Here is an 18,849-nt window from a genome sequence, read left to right on the forward strand (position 1 = left end):
ATTTATTTACACCAACGCAACTATGCTCCATTCTTAAATTTCGCGTACATTTAGAAATACTTTCTAGTAGGTTGCATATCATCCAATGGAAATACTTGCACCTCCCAGCATAGAGTCTCAGCAGCATGTCAGCCCGATAGATCCTCTCTTCTGTCACAAAATACTAACATTTCCAAAGCTTTCAGTAAACCACAATTACACACCCACCTAGAACAAAATCGACAGGATTCAAATGGGCCGTTTGGACAAGCAACGGCCCTAAATCGCATTTGTTTTAACTTTGTTATATTTATGGGATTTCCATCAAGCACTACTGCCTGGTGCAATGCAGATCCGACCTAGCCAATAATTGTGGCCAATACATAGTGTGTAATATTGCGGGTCTGCTCTAACCAATCGGAGGCAGCGTCACATAACAGCATTGCAAAATGCTCCAGCGTCAACCAGGTAGCGTCTTCATACACCAGTAGTATCCTTCCGCTGCAGTGAAATAGTTCAATGTAGAAGTTCTGTGCTGCTAGAGAGAGATCTAAGTTTAGTTAGATTTTATGGCCCTTCGAAATACAGTATCACGGATGGTCATAATGATATTAATGCGGAAAGAAGGTCTCTATTGTTCACTGACATATTTACTGTAGGGTGATAAATTATGATTTTGCAGCAAAATAACATTAAAGGGGGTTTGGCGGTTCGACTATCATCTATGCTCATGCTTGAGTGGTCGTCAACCAATATGGGCACAGGTATCTATTACTGAAGGAAAACATTTATAGCTAAATGGTTATTTAGACTTGGATGAGATGTGCCAATAATTGATATGCCTATAGTAGAAATAACACAAAGGGTTCTATCTACAATGACCCTGATGACGTTGAGAATGTTCTTGGCTGTTGTTGCCCCCAGTGTATGGAGAGTTGCACCTGCTAACAGATCAAATGTATTGGTCATATGCTCCGTAAACAACAGGTGTAGACTCACGGCGAAACGCTTATTTTACGGGCCCTTCCCAACAATGCAGGGAGAAAACACATTGAAATAATAGAAAAATAATAACACGAGGAATAAATACACAACGAGTAATGATAACTTGGCTACTATATACACGGGGTACCAGTACAGAGTCGATGAGCAGGGGTACGAGGGAATTGAAGTAGATACTGTATGTACATATACTGTCTGTAGGTAGGGATAAAGTGACTAGGTAACAGGATAGATAATAAACAGTAGCAGCAGCGTATGTGTTCGTGCTAAAAGGGTCAATGTTGCAGATTGTCTTAGTTGGTGCATCGGTACGGCTTGCTGAGCGGTAGCAGAGAGAACTGTCTATCTATCTATGCGACACCGGTGGCTGGTGGCACCTTAATTGGGGAGGACAGGCTCATAGTAACGTCCTCCCCTCAGCAGCCTCCTGTGCCAATGGCGCAAATCATCATTGAATTGGTGGGGGTGCACAGCAGGGGTGTATTAATTACTGAAACAGTTTCTTAACGGACGCAAACAGCGAAAGGAGAGTTTTTATTGGATAAACGTAGGTAGGAATCCTCCCCGTTGCGTTTGCTTACGTTAAAGAAACGTTTTGCAACTGAATCGGCGGAATGAATACACCCGAGGCCTGCTGCACTACAGTATGCTACAGTAGACGCAAGCTGTGCTGTGATTGGCGTGTCTCCGTCCTGTAGCGGGAGGGGCTTAGGTTAGCCAATATCTCCAGTTGAAGAAATAAGGAAGTGAGTGAGCAGGCTGGGCTAGTGTCGCGGAGGGATACATAGTCCCCATTCTCACCACCACGGCGACACACCTCCATCCCGCTGGAAACTCCATCTAAGGAACGAGCACACTCGTTGTCTAGTTCATAGACAATCAGCCCAGATCCATCGAACATGGTATGTATTATATTTTTTTGTGTTCATTTTTAGATAATTTGTCAATGCATTTAATGCCACGATGTAATGGGAAATGGAAGAGGGTCAAGATATGGGGAAATCCACAATTTTGCTATTCATTCATATAGGTTTACAGCATTTTATCTGGCGGGGATTAAATTAGGGTGATCAAAAAGCTTGCTGTTTTGCAACTGTTATATAATTGCATGGGATATGTAATCTTTAGTTTTACGAGGGCGAGTTGATTCTATTTGGAGGAACATTTTCTAGGGCGATATAACCGCCGAGGTGTATATGAACAGGATGTAACACAAAATGGAGCGGGATTCCGCGATAACTGCGCAATTCTTACGGCATAGTAGTTGGCTCGATGGCTATATCGGGGCATGTTGCTGGCTCGAGGCTGCACGGTGCAGATTTAATTAATTCAATCAGATTAATAGCATTGGGATAACTAGCAAGTTGCTAGATGATTACAGCATAATTATGTAGCTAAAGTGATTACATTTCAGAGTATATAGTGTGTTGGCTGGAATAGGAAAGCGCACTGGCAAATTATGGGGTAACGCTGCACTCGTTGACAAGCCCTTTTACCTATGATGCTGCTTCATGTCTCAACGCGTTTTATTAATGGGCAATGTAGTTATATCAACTCCTATATGCTACCGAATAGGATTCATCCCATTTTGAGGAAAATTAACCCATTCCATGGATCGTTATTAGCTGCATTTTTCCATGTTGCATCATCGCGCTCTGTCTGATGGACCAACCATAATGCGAATTGCAGCAATCTGTGATCCGCAACGGAAATCTTCCGTCTCCCTCAAATGTGGGAATCAGACAAATTGAAACATTTTATATAATTCCGCCCTCTGGCGTTATACAGTTCAGTAGTTACAAAGTTTCGCCTTCAAGCGCCGTTTATTTCGCTATAACGCCGCCTGATTAGGTTGTCTTTTGCGTTCTTAATGGTATGCAAATGAGATGATTGTCGTTTCATCGAGTCGCAGAAGCTCTCTGTCACAGAAAAACCTACTCGGTAGCCTAGGCGAGAACATCAACAGCTGTTAAGTCTTGGGTCTGCTGTTTTTTATTTTTTTATTCCTTCAAATGCAGAATAAAGTATTTGATTGATGTTTAATGTCATTCTTATTTCATCATTTAGCAGCAACAAAGTTATATTTGATGGGAATTATAGTTAGGCTAAATCAGAAATGTGTTTCAAACTTCACTGTATAACTGTCAACGATCAAACGGCTCACACACAATTTCCAACTGTCGAAATTGAGTTCATTCAATTACATAGAAAAGGTGATACCTAGTCAGCTACACAACTGAATGCATTCAAAGCCGAAATGCGTCTTCTACATTTAACCCAACCCCTCTGACTCATATAAAAGCCTCTCTCAGATGTCACGGCAAGAGAAGCCATCCAGTGGAAGTGTTGAAGGGAAAAGTCTCCCCCAATCAATATATTAATGATCTATTGATTACCAGCCCTATGGATCATTCATAGCACTGTGGGAGTCAATAGCAATGTTTCTCTGTGTGATCACATATCTATCCCATATGGTATTGAACTACTGCATGCGGTAGCTTTCATGTTGCACACCAGTGTAGTAATTGGAGTATACGTTGCGCATCGCCCGTTTGAGAAGTTGAATCCGTGAGTAAACCCCTGTGCAGGCCTACCATACACTCCAACATAATACAACTGTTGAAGTGGAAACCGTGTATCTCTATTCGGATGGAAGTATCAAGTAAGTAGCCCTGTCCCTATCCTGTTCCAGCCTTGTTTGCTGGTGCATGTTTAGTAACTTAGAGGACATCTGATCCAGAGCATTGAATCATTTATTTGCTTGGCAGGTGGTCCTGGCCTGGATGAGTCGACCTGTAAACTGCTATCAGGGTTGTGTTCATTAGGCACCAAACAGACTGAAAAACTAGGAGGAACTACCTGGACTCGTCCAATAAGAAATGCAAATTTTTTGTTTTCCGTTGCAAAATGTTTTTGTTTTTTTTACTGTGGGTCCTAATGAACTCAACCCACAAATCAGGTCCATATGGTGCCCTAGGCTGGTGTTGATGGTGACGCATCTTTTGTCCAGACTGAAAGAGAAGAGGCGTTCAACACAAATGAGCTCAAAAGCTTCCCAGTACAAATGTGTGTCTGTGTGCTCATACATATAGTATGTCCCTGGGGACTAAGAGTTTCCTTTGTTATGAGTCATATTCATACACTTTAGGGGAAGCAAGTCCATATAAGGGGCCTTACTGATGCCACCTACTCTCTGTTGTAGGCTACAGTGTAAAACTGTAGACTAGAGATGCTCGGATAATACCTGCCTGCCTTTGTAAAGGATGTTTAAGAAGAGTGATGGACTGCATAGCAGAGACCAGCCAAACTAGTTTATTCTGTAAGCTACTACTGTAGCCTAAAGACAGACACCGGAACAATAGGCTACCTGGTGACGTTTGAGAAGAGAAAGAATGTCGTTTGTCTAGTGAACTAACGAGTCCTGTCTCTTGTCCCATGCTGTGGTCAGTGGGAGTGGTTGTCCCACTCATTCCAGAGAACCTGTAACAGGCAGGAACCCCTCCACCGACACCCTTCTCTCTCAAGCTGGCCTGAATGCTAGCCCAACAACACCCTCACTTCCATAGGAAATGTTGACTCAGAGGGAGTTTCCTGGGCACAGACGTGTGTGTGTGTGTAGCGGGTGGAGTGGTTCTGTGTTGTGTTAATTCAGCAGTACTTTGCTGCCTACCAGCAGGTTGCTACATCCACCAAGCCCCCGTTGCCTTCCAGCTAGACTGGCCAAAAGAGAGAGGGAGTGAGAGGGTGCCCCAGAGGGGAAAGGCCTGTATTAGGAGCGTGGGCCTGGTTCCAGGCAGCCCAGTGATGCCAAGGGAAAGGAAGGGCCGGAGAAGGCCTGGTCGCGCAGCAGCACTGTGAGGCCCAGTCATGCAAAGGGAACGGAAGTGCCGGAGAAGGCCTGGTCGCGCAGCAGCACTGTGAGGCCCAGTCATGCAAAGGGAACGGAAGTGCTGGAGAAGGCCTGGTCGCGCAGCAGCACTGTGAGGCCCAGTCATGCAAAGGGAACGGAAGTGCTGGAGAAGGCCTGGTCGCGCAGTAGCACGGTGAGACCCAGCTGTCTGGGAAACAGCCACAGGAGCTCTGCCACTGAACCCACCTGACGCCCCGCCCTTCAGAGGGAAGAAGAGAGGGATGACAGAGAGAGAGGAATAGGAGCGAGAAAGATAACAGGAGTGAGGGATGAGAGAAACATGAGTTGTAGGGCGGGAAGAGAGGCCGTGGCCGATGTCCATTCGTTCATTAACCCCACCCGTCAGTGTAAAATCATTTATCTTGGACATTTCACAAATCTCGCAGATGGAGGGAACAGGGAGGCCAGAAGAAGGAGAGGGAAGAAAAGGCTTTTGTCTGACGCTTATTGAATCACATCAGCTAATTTAATTTATCCTGGTGAAGTTAACCATCGCACTGGACGTATCAACCAAGGCCACCGATGTAGCACCGGAGCCATGTAGAGACTATTTTGCGATCAGCCTATTTTGCTATCAACCATGTAATTTGAGGTCTAGGCCTTCCCCCGGCCGTCTCCATTACTTTGCGTCTGATCTATCCGAACCAACAGACCGTATCGCTAGGAAAGAACCTCACCCATCATACACACTGTGGTATAAGGAGTGGCCTTTGCACATGTCCATTTCATATGGTTGACTGAGACAGAATCAACACTATAGTGGTCTATGTTTGGTGTTGTAGTTACACAGACGTCTATAAAGCCTACACATATCTACTGTACTGCAGGATATCTGGTCTGCTTTGGGACAGAACTGACCTGGTTGCTATGTGACTAATTCACAGGAAACCTGGTGATGGAAACTAATGGCATAGAGGGAAATGCCAATTAGAGTGTGTTCCTGTTTCCCCCCCCTGCCAGCAGCAGGCACTCAGCATTACGTCAGTGGTTTGTTGCCGTAATCATAAGCATGTTTTGCCAATCTGGGAGGGTACCGCGGGATTTACCATTTATACACACACACACACACACACACACACACACACACACACACACACACACACACACACAGTGTTGTAAGACCTACGGTGCTGTTGCTGTGTGTGACTGTTTGTTTGAAACCTGAGGCCCTGTGTGTGTGTCAAGACTTCATCCATCTGTGGGCCCACTGTAGAGGAGTGCTGCCAAGTCATTAAACACACACACACACACACACACTCATTAAAGCGCCTCTGACTCACCGGCGTCATTAAATAGGGCTAACAGAGAACAGGGAACATGCTGGGAGGGAGTCAGGGAGACCAGATCAACTGAACACACCCCTACAGCCGTTTTAGCATTTTCAGCTAACAGCAGGCCTTGGCCAGTAGGCACAGAACAGGTTCTTCTACCTGTGTAGTGTTCAGTCGGAAGAAACACGTTTAAAAACAGACGTGGTACATGACCTTGGGCCAATAAGAGAGAGTACTCTGTTTCTGTTTCAAAAACATGTTTGTGGCCACTGAAAATGACCCAAGGTAGTCTCTGGAACAAGGTGGGGGGAGTCTCTTCCCTGAACAACGTCCTCACTGTGGGGTGTTGGGAAATCATGGAGGCAGGCGGCAGCCTGGAGAGCATGACTAAGTCGTTTGGTATTTGGTATTTAGCGACTGAGTGAATGACTGTTTGTTTTTCTCCCTCAATTTTTTTACCCTCAGGCCGATCAACTAACAGAGGAACAGATTGCAGGTAGGAATTACTGAGTAATCCCGCTCTCTAGCATGTTTAACACGTTTGACTAATTAGTGAACCGTACACACACATTACATATCTTTTATTTAACCTTAATTTAACTAGGCAAGTCAGTTAAGAACAAAATATTTTTTCGACGACGGCCTACCCCGGCCAAACGCGGACGACATATAACATACTGTAAGGAAAAAAATACAGGAGTTTATTTTCTCGCTGTCCATTGACTTCAGCCTTGTTCTTGTCTGAAATAAGTGGAATGAAATATCATCTTCTCATTTGATGTGTGTGTGTGTGATTTGGGCCAGGGATAACTAGCTAGTACACTGTGTTATTCTCCTCAGTTAGATCTCTAAACCCCTGGGTGGCTAATTAGCCAATGCTACTGGGTCCCAGGCTAATTCGGTCTTGTCTTCAGCAGTACACTTCAAACATCTTACTCTGGAGGGATTTCTTCTGGCCCTTCGATATTAAAATCCCTCAGATCTGCCTGTATATTGATTTGAACAAGTTATTGAACACCATCACGTCTACACCAAACTTCCTAAAACACAGACCTTTGACTGAAGGTCTCTCTTGAACTACGTCTTACAAACCAGTAATTAACTCTCTATATGAACCCTTCACAACCTCCCTTAAGTCTATCTTAATGTAAAGTGTTACCCATCCCACAACCAAAGCTTGAGCCACAGCCCAAGAAGCCCTGACTGAGTCTGTGACCCACCCACCAGTAGGAAACACTGACTTAACCATAGAGACTTTACGTAACCCCACCTTTCATTCTCCTCCCTCCCCCCTCGCAGAGTTCAAGGAGGCGTTCTCCTTATTCGACAAGGATGGCGACGGCACCATCACGACCAAAGAGCTGGGCACCGTGATGAGGTCGCTGGGACAGAACCCAACAGAGGCGGAGCTGCAGGACATGATCAACGAGGTCGATGCTGATGGTGAGTAAAACACCTGAAGCTGGGTAAAAAATATATATATATTAATGGGGAAAGGAAGTTCAGACGGGGGAAACTTGGGCAAACACGTGCGTCATCAAAAGGTGATGAAACCTGAAGTCATTGTGAGTTCCACACCATAAACTGACCAAAGCAGAATGCACTTGCATGATCTCAAAGTATTGGTTTAGCACGGTCTGTCCCCTTTAGAGTTTAGCCTATACAATTGTTTGGGAATGTGCCTTCAGCAGTTCAGTCACTCACTGCCTGTCAAACAGTCCCTCGTGTTTTATGACTTCACTGTTACCTGCCTGAAGGCCAGGCAGATTACTGTCACAGTGTCAGCTTTCGCAACTAAGAGCACTATGGTGAGTGACAAGTCTTCAAGACCCCTGTCAACTTGTCAACACAACTGTCTCCTGATTAAATAGATATGGCTGAATCAACGGCGACTCTTGAGGTTTAATCCCAAATTACACTCTGTTCCCTTTCCAGTGGACTACATTTGTCCAGGGCCAAAAGGGAGGTGCCATTTGGGACACACATTGAGTCAGTGAGAATGTTAACGATGTTGGGAATTAAAGCTGTCAGTCGTCTAGGCGACCAGGCAAGGCCACCTATACCAAGATGATGCCCTGTCAGCGTAAAGGGTTTTGGTAAATGGGGCCTTATCAATTGCAGACATATTGCTAGATCTCACCACTGTTTGGCTCGGCTCGCTGTATCTATCCAAAGTCCCCGCCTCTCTCTGTTCTCTCTATCCTGTCTAGTTATCTGTACAGCGTTTCCTCTCTGGTTTAGGCAATCTGGGTCAGACAGCGATGAAGCTAGTAATGGAAAAGAAAACTAATTACATAACCTCTGATCTGCGTTTCGCTCTGTACATTCAGTATCTCTTCTCTCCCCTCGCCGCTTTGTACATTCAGGTCCCTCCTAGTGATGTCAACAGCAGGGCCACAGATTATTTACTAAACAAGCAGAGTGGATGCCCGAGGGAGAGAATGAGGTTAGCTTTACCCCAGAGAGGTGTGCTGTTGGTCTCTGAGAGAGGAGGAGGTCTCTTGTTTGGGCTCTGAAGTGGTGTTTTCTGTTGCCCTATCATTGGTTTTCCGGGTTTGATCCCTCCCCACCAATCTCTGTTGCCCCCGTATGAAAAATATTTGGACTTCATTGGTTTCAATGGAACATTTTGGATGTTGTCTTAGGGGCTGGTCCGCCTTGCCTAGGAAAAGCTATGGGGAAATAGTACTAGCCTAAGGAATGAATGTCCTCATAGATCGTAGAATGAGTCTTCCTCCTATAGTTTGCGTCAGCAGTGGCTCTTATATACAGCATAATCGTACCATCTCCCACTCGTTCCCTCTCTCCTCCACATCTCCCTCTCTCCATCTCTCCCACCCACTCCATTGCTCCTTCTTGTACTTCAAGCCCGGCAGAGTCGGGCCCTGGAGTCACAGCCAGCTCTCACTGCAGAAAGATCTCACCGGGTGTTTCTCAGTATGCATACTACAGGACTCCATATTCTCATGCTCCGAGTGCATTCTCCGAGGACGTTCTCTTGAGTTCATTCTTGTGAAGACAAGAGTGTGGAGAACGCTTAAAATATTACATTTCAGAAGCACTCGCACTCCCCCTGCTGCCTCACGCTGCACCTCCCCATTCACTGAACCTTCTTCCAGCCAGGACAATGGCAAGAATTGAGACAAAACAAGGTACACGCAAAGCAAACAATTGACTTAATTATTATCAGCCAGCTATGCGAATCGTAATAATATAGCTAACCAGCTGGTTTAACAGGACAAAACGACCTAAAACTAATGTTATGCAATGTAGAGGTCAATTCTTCGTGGGTAGCTAGCTACCAATTCTTCATGGCTAGCTAGCTAGCTAGGCCTATTGACTTACTATGGACTTACCCATTCATGGAACCTTCTTACAGCCAGAACAGTGGCAAAAGAGACGAAACAAGATGTACACAGAGCAAACATTTTACTTCATACAGTGCCTTCAGAAAGTATTCACACCCCTTGACTTTTTCCAAATGTTGTGTTACACACAATACCCATAATGTCAAAGTGGAATTATGTTTTTGACATTTTTACGAATTAATTAAAAATGAAAAGCTGAAATGTATCGAGTCAATAAGTATTCAACCCCTTTGTTATGCCAAGCCTAAATAAGTTCAGGAGTTAATATGTTCTTAACAAGTCACATAATAAGTTGCGTGGACTCACTCTGTGTGCAATAACAGTGTTCAACATGATTTTTGAATGACTACCTCATCTCTGTACCCCACCCATACAATTATCTCTAAAGCCCCTCAGTCAAGCTGTGAATTTCAAACAGATTCAACCACAAAGACCAGGGATGTATTCCAATGCCTCGGAAAGAAGGGCTTCTATTGATAGATGGGTGAAGTTACTACGTACACTTTGGATGGTGTATCAATATTCCCAGTCACTACACAGATACAAGCAGTTTTCCATGAGGCCAATGGTGACTTTAAGACAGTTACAGAGTTTAATGGCTGAGAACTGAGGATGGATCATTGGATCATAACATTACTCAACAATACTAACCTAATTGACAGAGTGAAAAGAAGGAAGTCTGTAGAGAATGCAAATATTCCAAAACATGCATCCTGTTTGCAACAAGGCACTAAAGTAATACTGCAAAAAATGTGGCAAAGCAATTCACTTTTAGTCATGAATTCAAATGTTCCTGATTGGCTGAGTTACAGTTTTGACTTAAATCTACTTGAAAATCTATGACAAGACCTGAAAATGGTTGTCTAGCAATGATCAACAACCAATTTGACAGAGTTTGAAGAAGAAAAACATGTAAAAAGGAATAATGAACAAATCCAGGTGTGGAAAGCCCTTAGACTTACCAAGAAAGACTCACAGCTTTAATCACCGACAAAGGTGCTTCTGCAAAGTATTGTCTCAGGGGTGTGAATACTTATGTAAATGAGACATTTCTGTATTTCATTCTTAATACATTTGCACTAAAAAAATCGATTTAATAAATTTTGAATTGAGGCTATAACACAACAACATGTGGAATAAGTCAAGGGGTATGAAACATTTCTGGGGGCACTATAACGATCAGCTGCATGTGACTAGTAATAATCTAGCTAAACAGATAGTTTAACAGGCTAAAACTAATGTTATGCAACGTAGACGTCAATTCTTTGTAGGTAGCTAGCTAACAATTATTCGTGGCTAACTAACAGTAGTAGCTAGCCAGTTAGCCCGATTGCAGTGGGTATTGGTAGGCAGGTAAACATGCCAAAATGAACATATCATGTATTTATTAATGCATCGGGTAATATTGTAGTCAGGCAACATATGAGATGTGAACGGGCAACATTTCATTCTGAAGTCAGAATGTATTTCCCCTCGCTTTAGCTCAAACAACGGCGCCATTGATTTCAAGAAATGTAGCAAAAAATGTTTACGCGGATGCGTCATATTTCTGTGCATACTTTCCGCACAGAAATATGACGCATCCGCGTCGATGCATGCTTAAAAATATGTACAAAAAGAGTACGTATTCGAGATATGTGCTCCGTTTCGCATACCTTGTTTTGGATTCCTACTCCGACCCTTCCGTGCGCCAATGTGCTTGCTCAGAGCACGGTAGTATGCATTTTGAGAAACAGCCATAGTTTCCCTTTGAAATTCAAATGTGTTATGGATGAACATGTATTTCAGTGGTTACAGGGTTAATTCCGCATGCTTACAGGGTTAAAACAGAAACAATTCAAAGGGTTAAGTTTAGGTATTCATTCCCGAGTGCTTAAGGTTAGGTCTATGTGTCAGGGAAGGCTTAAAACAAAATCATGAAAAACATCAACTATTCTCAAGGCTTGCTAGAGCATTTAGACTGGTGGTTAGGTAGCCTAAGCAGCACGCTCCGGCTCCGAGCATCACGTGATCGAGCCCAGTGCTGGGCGATCGTTTTTGTCTTTTTTTTTGTGAGCACTGAGGAAAGCATATCGACGTTCTCAGGACCTTGTCAAACATCCGAAACTGCTGTGATCAGGCTGCTTCATTACTCCAGGCCTCTTCTTCCTCTTGATTGTTCTTCCAGTGGTATGTTTTCAGGCCCTGCCTGGCTGCAAAGGGGCTCATCACACACACACACACACACACACACACACACACACACACACACACACACACACACACACACACACACGCACAAAGGCTGTCTGCTCTCTGATTGGGGCTCCCCCGTGGCATGTGTTCCTTTTGATGGCTGCTGTGCTTGTGCTGCTGGCCCGGCCAACAGTGTGTTGTGTTTGTATGCGTCTCTCTGTATCTTGTCTGTCTTTCTGTCTGTGTCTCTTTCTGTCTATGTGCGTCTATGTCTCTCTGTCTCTGTGTGTGTCTCCATGTTTGTTTGTGTCTCTGTGTGTTAGGCCCTGAGATCACTAGCCCGCGGCCATTAGATCACCATCTGCCTTATCGCATTATGCTCTCTACTCTGCTGTTGTTACAGCCCTGCTTACAGGGAGATCTGCTCTTCCCTGGTTAATCCCAGTACCACCAGCCCCACCCATCCTCCGCTCCACACACACACACACACACACACACACACACACACTACTCCATGCGAGGTTAATCCAGCGGGTACTCTGACCTCTCCTCTGACCTTCCCCCTCTCTCCGCCACCCCTGCACATCCCAGTCCGCCCATCCACCCAGCTCCCTCTCTTGCTGAAAGGCATTCACACACAAACACATACTGTACACACACACACACAGCATATGTTTTACTATCCTTGTGGGGACCTAAAATTGATTTCCATTAAAATCCTATTTTCCCTAACCCCAATTCTAACCCTAACCCCCCCCCACGCACACACACACAATCCTCGTACAGTAGTACATCCCAGAGCCTTTCCCCTCCCCGTAGAGTACCATTATAATCCCTGGGTAATCCCAACCTAACAGGCTACATGTTATGGATCTGATCCCACCATTGACACCAACGTACTGCATGTCCATCCATAGAATAGGCTGGTTAGAGCCTATGTCAGGGAAAGGCTCGGGATCTCACCGCTGCCACCAACATCCCACCATCCTCCACCCATTTCACTGTAAACTCACACATCCTGAGTTGGTTGGAGGCTGTGTGGGAGAGATTCCACGGCTGCCACCAACGTCCATCTATTCATCCACCACAGATGAACCCACACCACAGGAGGTTGGTGGCACCTGAATTAGGGAGGACAGGCTCATAGGAATGGCTGGAATAAATGGAGCCGTATCAAACACATTAAACGCTTCCATGTGTTTGATGGCGTTCCATTTACTCCGTTCCAGCCATTATTATGAGCCGTCCTCCCCTCAGCAGCCCCCTGTGACCGACATCCTGTGAGGCCTGGTTAGAGAGAAGGGTTAGAGGCTATGTCAAGGTGGAGGAGGCGACAGGCTCCCTGGGGACTGACTCCCCAGGCAGAACGAGGTGATTTTTCTGGGGCCTGGCCTAGACTCCTGTCCAGTATACAGTAGGAGATGACTGAGGATGGATTTTCCCTCTTCCTCTGGTCTCTGTAGCTGGACATCTACAACCTCCTCCCAGGGCTACCCTGAGGTAGAGAGGAAAGACACCCAGTCTAGTACTAGGACACTGTGCAATGTGCACTGCTTTTTATAGCAGGAAGTGAATGGAGTTGTATGCAAGGCCATAACAGGTGATTTCACAAAGGCTTTTCAGCGTCTTTCAGCATCATAGGATGATGAAGAATTGCTAGTCAACAAACAAGTCTTTTTGTAATTTACACACAGTTCAATTTTTTTACTGTATGTTTACTAATATCAGCATCTTATCATTGCAATGAACTAAACGGGGTGTTATGATGAACTAAACGGGGTGTTATGATGAACTAAACGGGGTGTTATAATGAACTAAACGGGGTGTTATAATGAACTAAACGGGGTGTTATAATGAACTAAACGGGGTGTTATAATGAACTAAACGGGGTGTTATAATGAACTAAACGGGGTGTTATAATGAACTAAACGGGGTGTTATAATGAACTAAACGGGGTGTTATAATGAACTAAACGGGGTGTTATAATGAACTAAACGGGGTGTTATAATGAACTAAACGGGGTGTTATAATGAACTAAACAGGGTGTTTCCTACCTCCAATCAGGCAATGGCACCATTGACTTCCCGGAGTTCCTGACCATGATGGCCAGAAAAATGAAGGACACAGACAGTGAGGAGGAGATCCGTGAAGCCTTCAGGGTATTCGACAAGGTAAAGGACTGCATTTTTACTATCTAACACATCCTCCGAGAGTAATCCTCAAATGACAATTTTGCTTTGTAATGAACTAGTAAACAGTCGTCGTTCATAAGAGATGTCCACCTTTGATAAACACATCGTCTCAACTTCCAGTTATGGTGATGCTGCACTCTTAGAAAGAAAGGCGCTGTCTAGAACCTAAAAGGGTGTTTCGGCTGTCCCCATAGGAGAACCCTTTGAAGAACCGCTTTTGGTTCCAGGTAGAACCCTTTCCCTAGAGGGTTCTACTTGGAACCAAAAAGGATTCTACTTGGAACCAAAAAGGGTTCTCCTATGGGGACAGCCAGATAACCCTTTTCTTCTAAGAGTGTATATATCATTAACCATCCAATGGGGATTTGATTCTCTGTTCATTACCTAATGGGGATTCACCTCTCCACTCATCATTGCCCAATTGGGATTTGCATCTCTTTTTTTATCCTGATTGCTCCCCAATGGCAATGCCTTTCCGTCTATTCTCACCCAATGGGATTCCTTCACTCCTGTGTCTCCAGGACGGAAATGGCTACATCAGCGCTGCAGAGCTCCGTCACGTCATGACAAACCTGGGGGAGAAGTTAACAGACGAGGAGGTAGACGAGATGATCAGAGAAGCAGACATTGACGGAGACGGGCAGGTCAACTATGAAGGTAAGACGACAGTACACCTATGCTTAACCAGCTACATGTGGCAGTGGATATTATTGATTAATATAATGTAGACGAACTATGAAGGTAAGAGGGCGACAGTAGTTGTTCCAGGCTAGCTCTGGGTAGTGTTCATTGGGTCACAAAACAGAAAACGTTTCAAAACATTTTGCATGGAAAACCAAAATGAGTTTCTTATAAGTCTAGGAAGTCCCCCTCTGTTTCAGTACGTTTTCTTCCATTTGGTACCTAATGAACATGACCCTGTACAGCAGGCATATCCAGCTACAGTGCCTTTAGGAAGTATTCATACCACTTGATTTATTCCATATTTTGCTGCGTTACAGCCTGAATTCAGCCTGAGGTTTTGGGGGGAAAATGTATTGATAAGGAAATATAGAAATATATCTAATTTACATAAGTATTTACACCCCTTTGCTGTGACACTCCAAATTGAGCTCAGGTGCATCCAATTTTCTTTGATCATCCTTGAGATGTCACTACAACTTTATTGGAGTCCACTTGTGGCTCATTCAATTGTTTGGGCATGATTTACAAAGAAACACACCTGTCTATATAAGGCCCCACAGTTGACAGTGCATGTCAGAGTAGAAACTATACCATGAAGTCCAAAGAACTGTGTAGAACTCCAAGATCAAATTGTGATGATGCAAATATCTGAGGAAGGGTATAAAAACATTTTGTGTTGAACGTTTCCAAGAGCACAGTGGTCTTCAACATTGGAAAATTAAAAAAATATGGAACTTCCCACACTCTGCCTAGAGCTGGCCGTCCAACCAAACTGAGCAACCGGTCAAGAAGGATCTTAGTCAGGGAGGTGACCAAGAGCCCAATGACCTCTGACAAAACTACAGAGTTCCTTGCCTGAGATTGGAGAACCTGCCAGGACAACAGTCTCTACAGCACTTCACCAATCTGGGCTTTATCGGAGAGTGGCCAGACGGACGCTACTTCTGAGAAAAAGGCACATGACAGTACGCCTGGAGTTTACAAGAAGGCACGTGAAAGACAGATCATACGGCACAATATTCTGTGATCTGATGAGACAAAAATTGAACTCTGGCTTGAATGCAAAGCCCTATGTCTGGAGAAAACCAGGCACAGCTCATCACCCATCTAACACCATCCCTACCGTGAAGCATGGTGGTGGCAGCGTCATGCTATGAGGATGCTTTTCAGCGGTCGGGACTGGGAGACTGGTAAGGATAGAGGGAACAATGAATGGAGCCAAATACAGGCAAATCCTTGATGAGAACCTGCTTCAGAGTGCAAATGACCTTAGAATGGGGTAAAGATTTACATTCCAACAGGACAATGACCCCAAGCATACTGCCAAAGCAACGCTAGAATGGCTTCAGAACAAGAATGTGAAAGTCCTTGAGTGGCCCAGTCAAAGCCCAGACTTGAATCCAATTGAAAATCTGTAGAATGACTTGAAGATTGCTGTTCAACTAACTTAACAGAGCTTGAGAAAATCTGCAAGGAAGAATGGGAGAAAATCCAGATCTGCAAAGCTGTAATCGCCGCCAAATTTGCGTCTACAAAGTATTGAATACTTATGTAATTGAGATATTTATGTTTCATTTTCAAACATGTTTTCACTTTGTCATTATGGGGTATTGTGTGTAGATGGGTAAATATATATATATATATATATATATAATGACATTTATACCTTTTTTATTCAGGCTGTTACAGAACAAAATGTGGAATAAGTCAAGGGTTATGAATACTTTCTGAAGGCACTGTACATGCATCAGTCAGTCCTATCCCTGTAATGGGCATGTAACAGACATGTAAGAGGTATAGCCAGCTACATGTAGTGGTTACTACTGGTTATGCCGCCTTTCCAGCACTGTACAGCAGGCTGAACCAGCTACATATACCATGCCTGTAGCAGCCCTGTAGCAGGCTTGTAGCAGCCCTGGAGCAGCCCTGGAGCAGCCCTGTAGCAGCCCTGTAGCAGCCCTGTAGCAGCCCTGTAGCAGCCCTGTAGCAGGCGTAACCAGCCTTTTGCTCTCTTGTGCTTCCTCTCTTTTTTTCTGTTATTCTTTTCCGTCATTCTTTCCTTCCTTCTGTCTCTTCTTCTTTCTCTCTCCCTCTCTGTCTTCTCTCTCTCTCAGAGCTGGACAAAAATCTATTTTGTGATAAATTGCCTAAATTGATGCGATAACAATAAATAGAATGATAAGTTTCTAACATTAATGTGCACCACATTTTTTTTTTTTTTATGATCCTTTAAACTTCTTCTACTAGTTTGATGGTTGTATCTGTCAATTGTCCCATTTTAACAATCACCCACATTAGAAAATGCATTTAATTTCAAACTTCACGATATCAGCAAAATGCCTGCGATAAGTGACCGGTATGGTCGACGTCGATCATTTTCAGTTTTCTACCCTCTCTTCCCCTCCACCCACTGTCACTCCTATTCCCTAAGTGCATTACACAAGACACTGCGCTTATTTTTTTAGAAGGAGCTATTGACACAATAAACAGTCCATATGTCTTGGCTGGAAATGGCCCTACTTCCTCACTCTCTCATTGTGCCATAAAAAGCATATGTAGTCTAAGCATTTGAAAGCCTTCTCTTTATTTTGGTTGGACGTCATCGTTGTTTTCACAGTGCGGTGACTTTTTAATCAAATAAGCTTAATGAGATGAGCATGAAAGCCGTTTGGAAACGGGACACTAATTAGAATGATGTGCATTCTGTTCCTCCACTGCTCGATTTAAAAAAAAAAAAAATGTATAAACAGTTTAACAATTTAGCAGGTGACTGCCTCGCCTGGCGCTTTGCCAATGGGGCTTAATGAGCTACAGTACCTTACTTATCTTGTCTTTGTGTTCTTCTCTCTGTCTCTCTCTCCTTTCAACAGAGTTTGTACAGATGATGACTGCAAAGTGAAGCTCGGCCAACCTGCCTTGTCCCCTTGTAGAAGACGGAAAAAAAGATCACAAAATTTTTACTTACCTCTTGGGGAAAAAAATGTTCATTTATTCATACTGTTTCTGTATAGAAAATAATTGAATGTTAAAATAAAATATCCTTCTGTCCATCCACACAGAGAAAACAAAAAGATACAAAAAATATCTGCATGATATGGTTAGTGACCCCCCCCCCCCCCCCCCCCCCCAAAAAAAAAGACGAGTTTAGCATCAGTACTTTAAAGACACATACAACAACCCTGTAATAACTACCTTCAAACTGAAGCAAGGCATTTGGATCGTCTGGAACCCCTTCCAAGTTCCATCCATTTGCTGGTGATGTTTGGGCTGGCCATCTCTCTCTCTCTCTCTCTCTCTCTCTCTCTCTCTCTCTCTCTCTTTCCTGTTCTTCATGCATGCAGCTTGTGACTGGAGCACTCCCTCCAGCCAATCCGAGCGTGCTGATTCCACAGGGGTGTCGTTGGTATGGTGTCGTTGGTTTGGTACAGTTTTTTGTATTTGGAGAGGATCCCTAGTGATATGGTATATGAAAGGATAGAAGGTTTATAATTCAAGCTGAAAGTGGAATGGAATTTACTTGTATGTTAGATAAAGTACATTTTCAAAATGTTTGGCATGTTTTTTGTTTTTTTTTACGTTATTTGGACGGCCATCTTAGGTATTTGTGCGTCCCTGCCCTGAAGAGGAGGGATATTAAAAGTCTTACGGTGGAGCTTTGTTTTTTGCTGAGATGGAGTGTATCTCTTTCTGGCATTAAGGGAGATTCACTGGCCTTCATGTTTTTCTTTCTTCTGTTTTCTCGACTCGGACAAGTGTGGCGGAATTGTTGTGTACGTTGTATATGCATTCTGTAGGTAAGAGTTGCAGCACAAGTCTTTTCAACTGTTCATCTGAGTTCAGTTTACATTCATTCCAAGTTGTACATGCTAGTCTTTCATTTTTTTTTTTCAAATAAAAAAAAGACCATGAACTTAATCGCTGTTGTTATTGTGTGTTTTATAGGATGCTGCTGAGATGTCATTTTGATGTCACGTGGCAGTGATTTTGAATCCTTTGTCAAATATCAACTGTGATGATAGTACAAAAAAATAAAGACAAAGTATGCATATCTCTGACATAGAAGACTGAATTATAGTCTTAGCTTATTCAATTACTCAAGATTGCCGTGTTGTACACTGTATATCGACGTCGTTCAATTTAGCCAAACCATAGCCCAACCAGTCGCGGCAACATTTGAATATCTGCTCCTGCTCTGTCAGCAAACTAGCTAGCTAGAGGCTTGGGGGGGAAAGGGAAAAAGACACCACTGTTTGCATTCTCACTCAGCC

General features: G+C 43.9%; 1 protein-coding gene across 1 annotated transcript; it reads left to right on the plus strand.

Moving 5' to 3' along the window:
* Window positions 1-1,763: 1,763 nt before the first annotated feature.
* On the plus strand, window positions 1,764-18,496 carry LOC129817789 (calmodulin-1). The gene is made up of 6 exons (XM_055873350.1): window positions 1,764-1,883; window positions 6,628-6,658; window positions 7,462-7,605; window positions 13,770-13,876; window positions 14,419-14,554; window positions 17,452-18,496. Exons 1-6 carry the CDS (start codon window positions 1,881-1,883, stop codon window positions 17,478-17,480), a joined length of 450 nt encoding a protein of 149 aa, XP_055729325.1. The 5' UTR covers window positions 1,764-1,880; the 3' UTR covers window positions 17,481-18,496.
* Window positions 18,497-18,849: the final 353 nt, after the last annotated feature.

The sequence above is a fragment of the Salvelinus fontinalis genome, chromosome 20 (genome assembly GCF_029448725.1).
Source record: "Salvelinus fontinalis isolate EN_2023a chromosome 20, ASM2944872v1, whole genome shotgun sequence".
NCBI classification, from domain to species: domain Eukaryota; kingdom Metazoa; phylum Chordata; class Actinopteri; order Salmoniformes; family Salmonidae; genus Salvelinus; species Salvelinus fontinalis.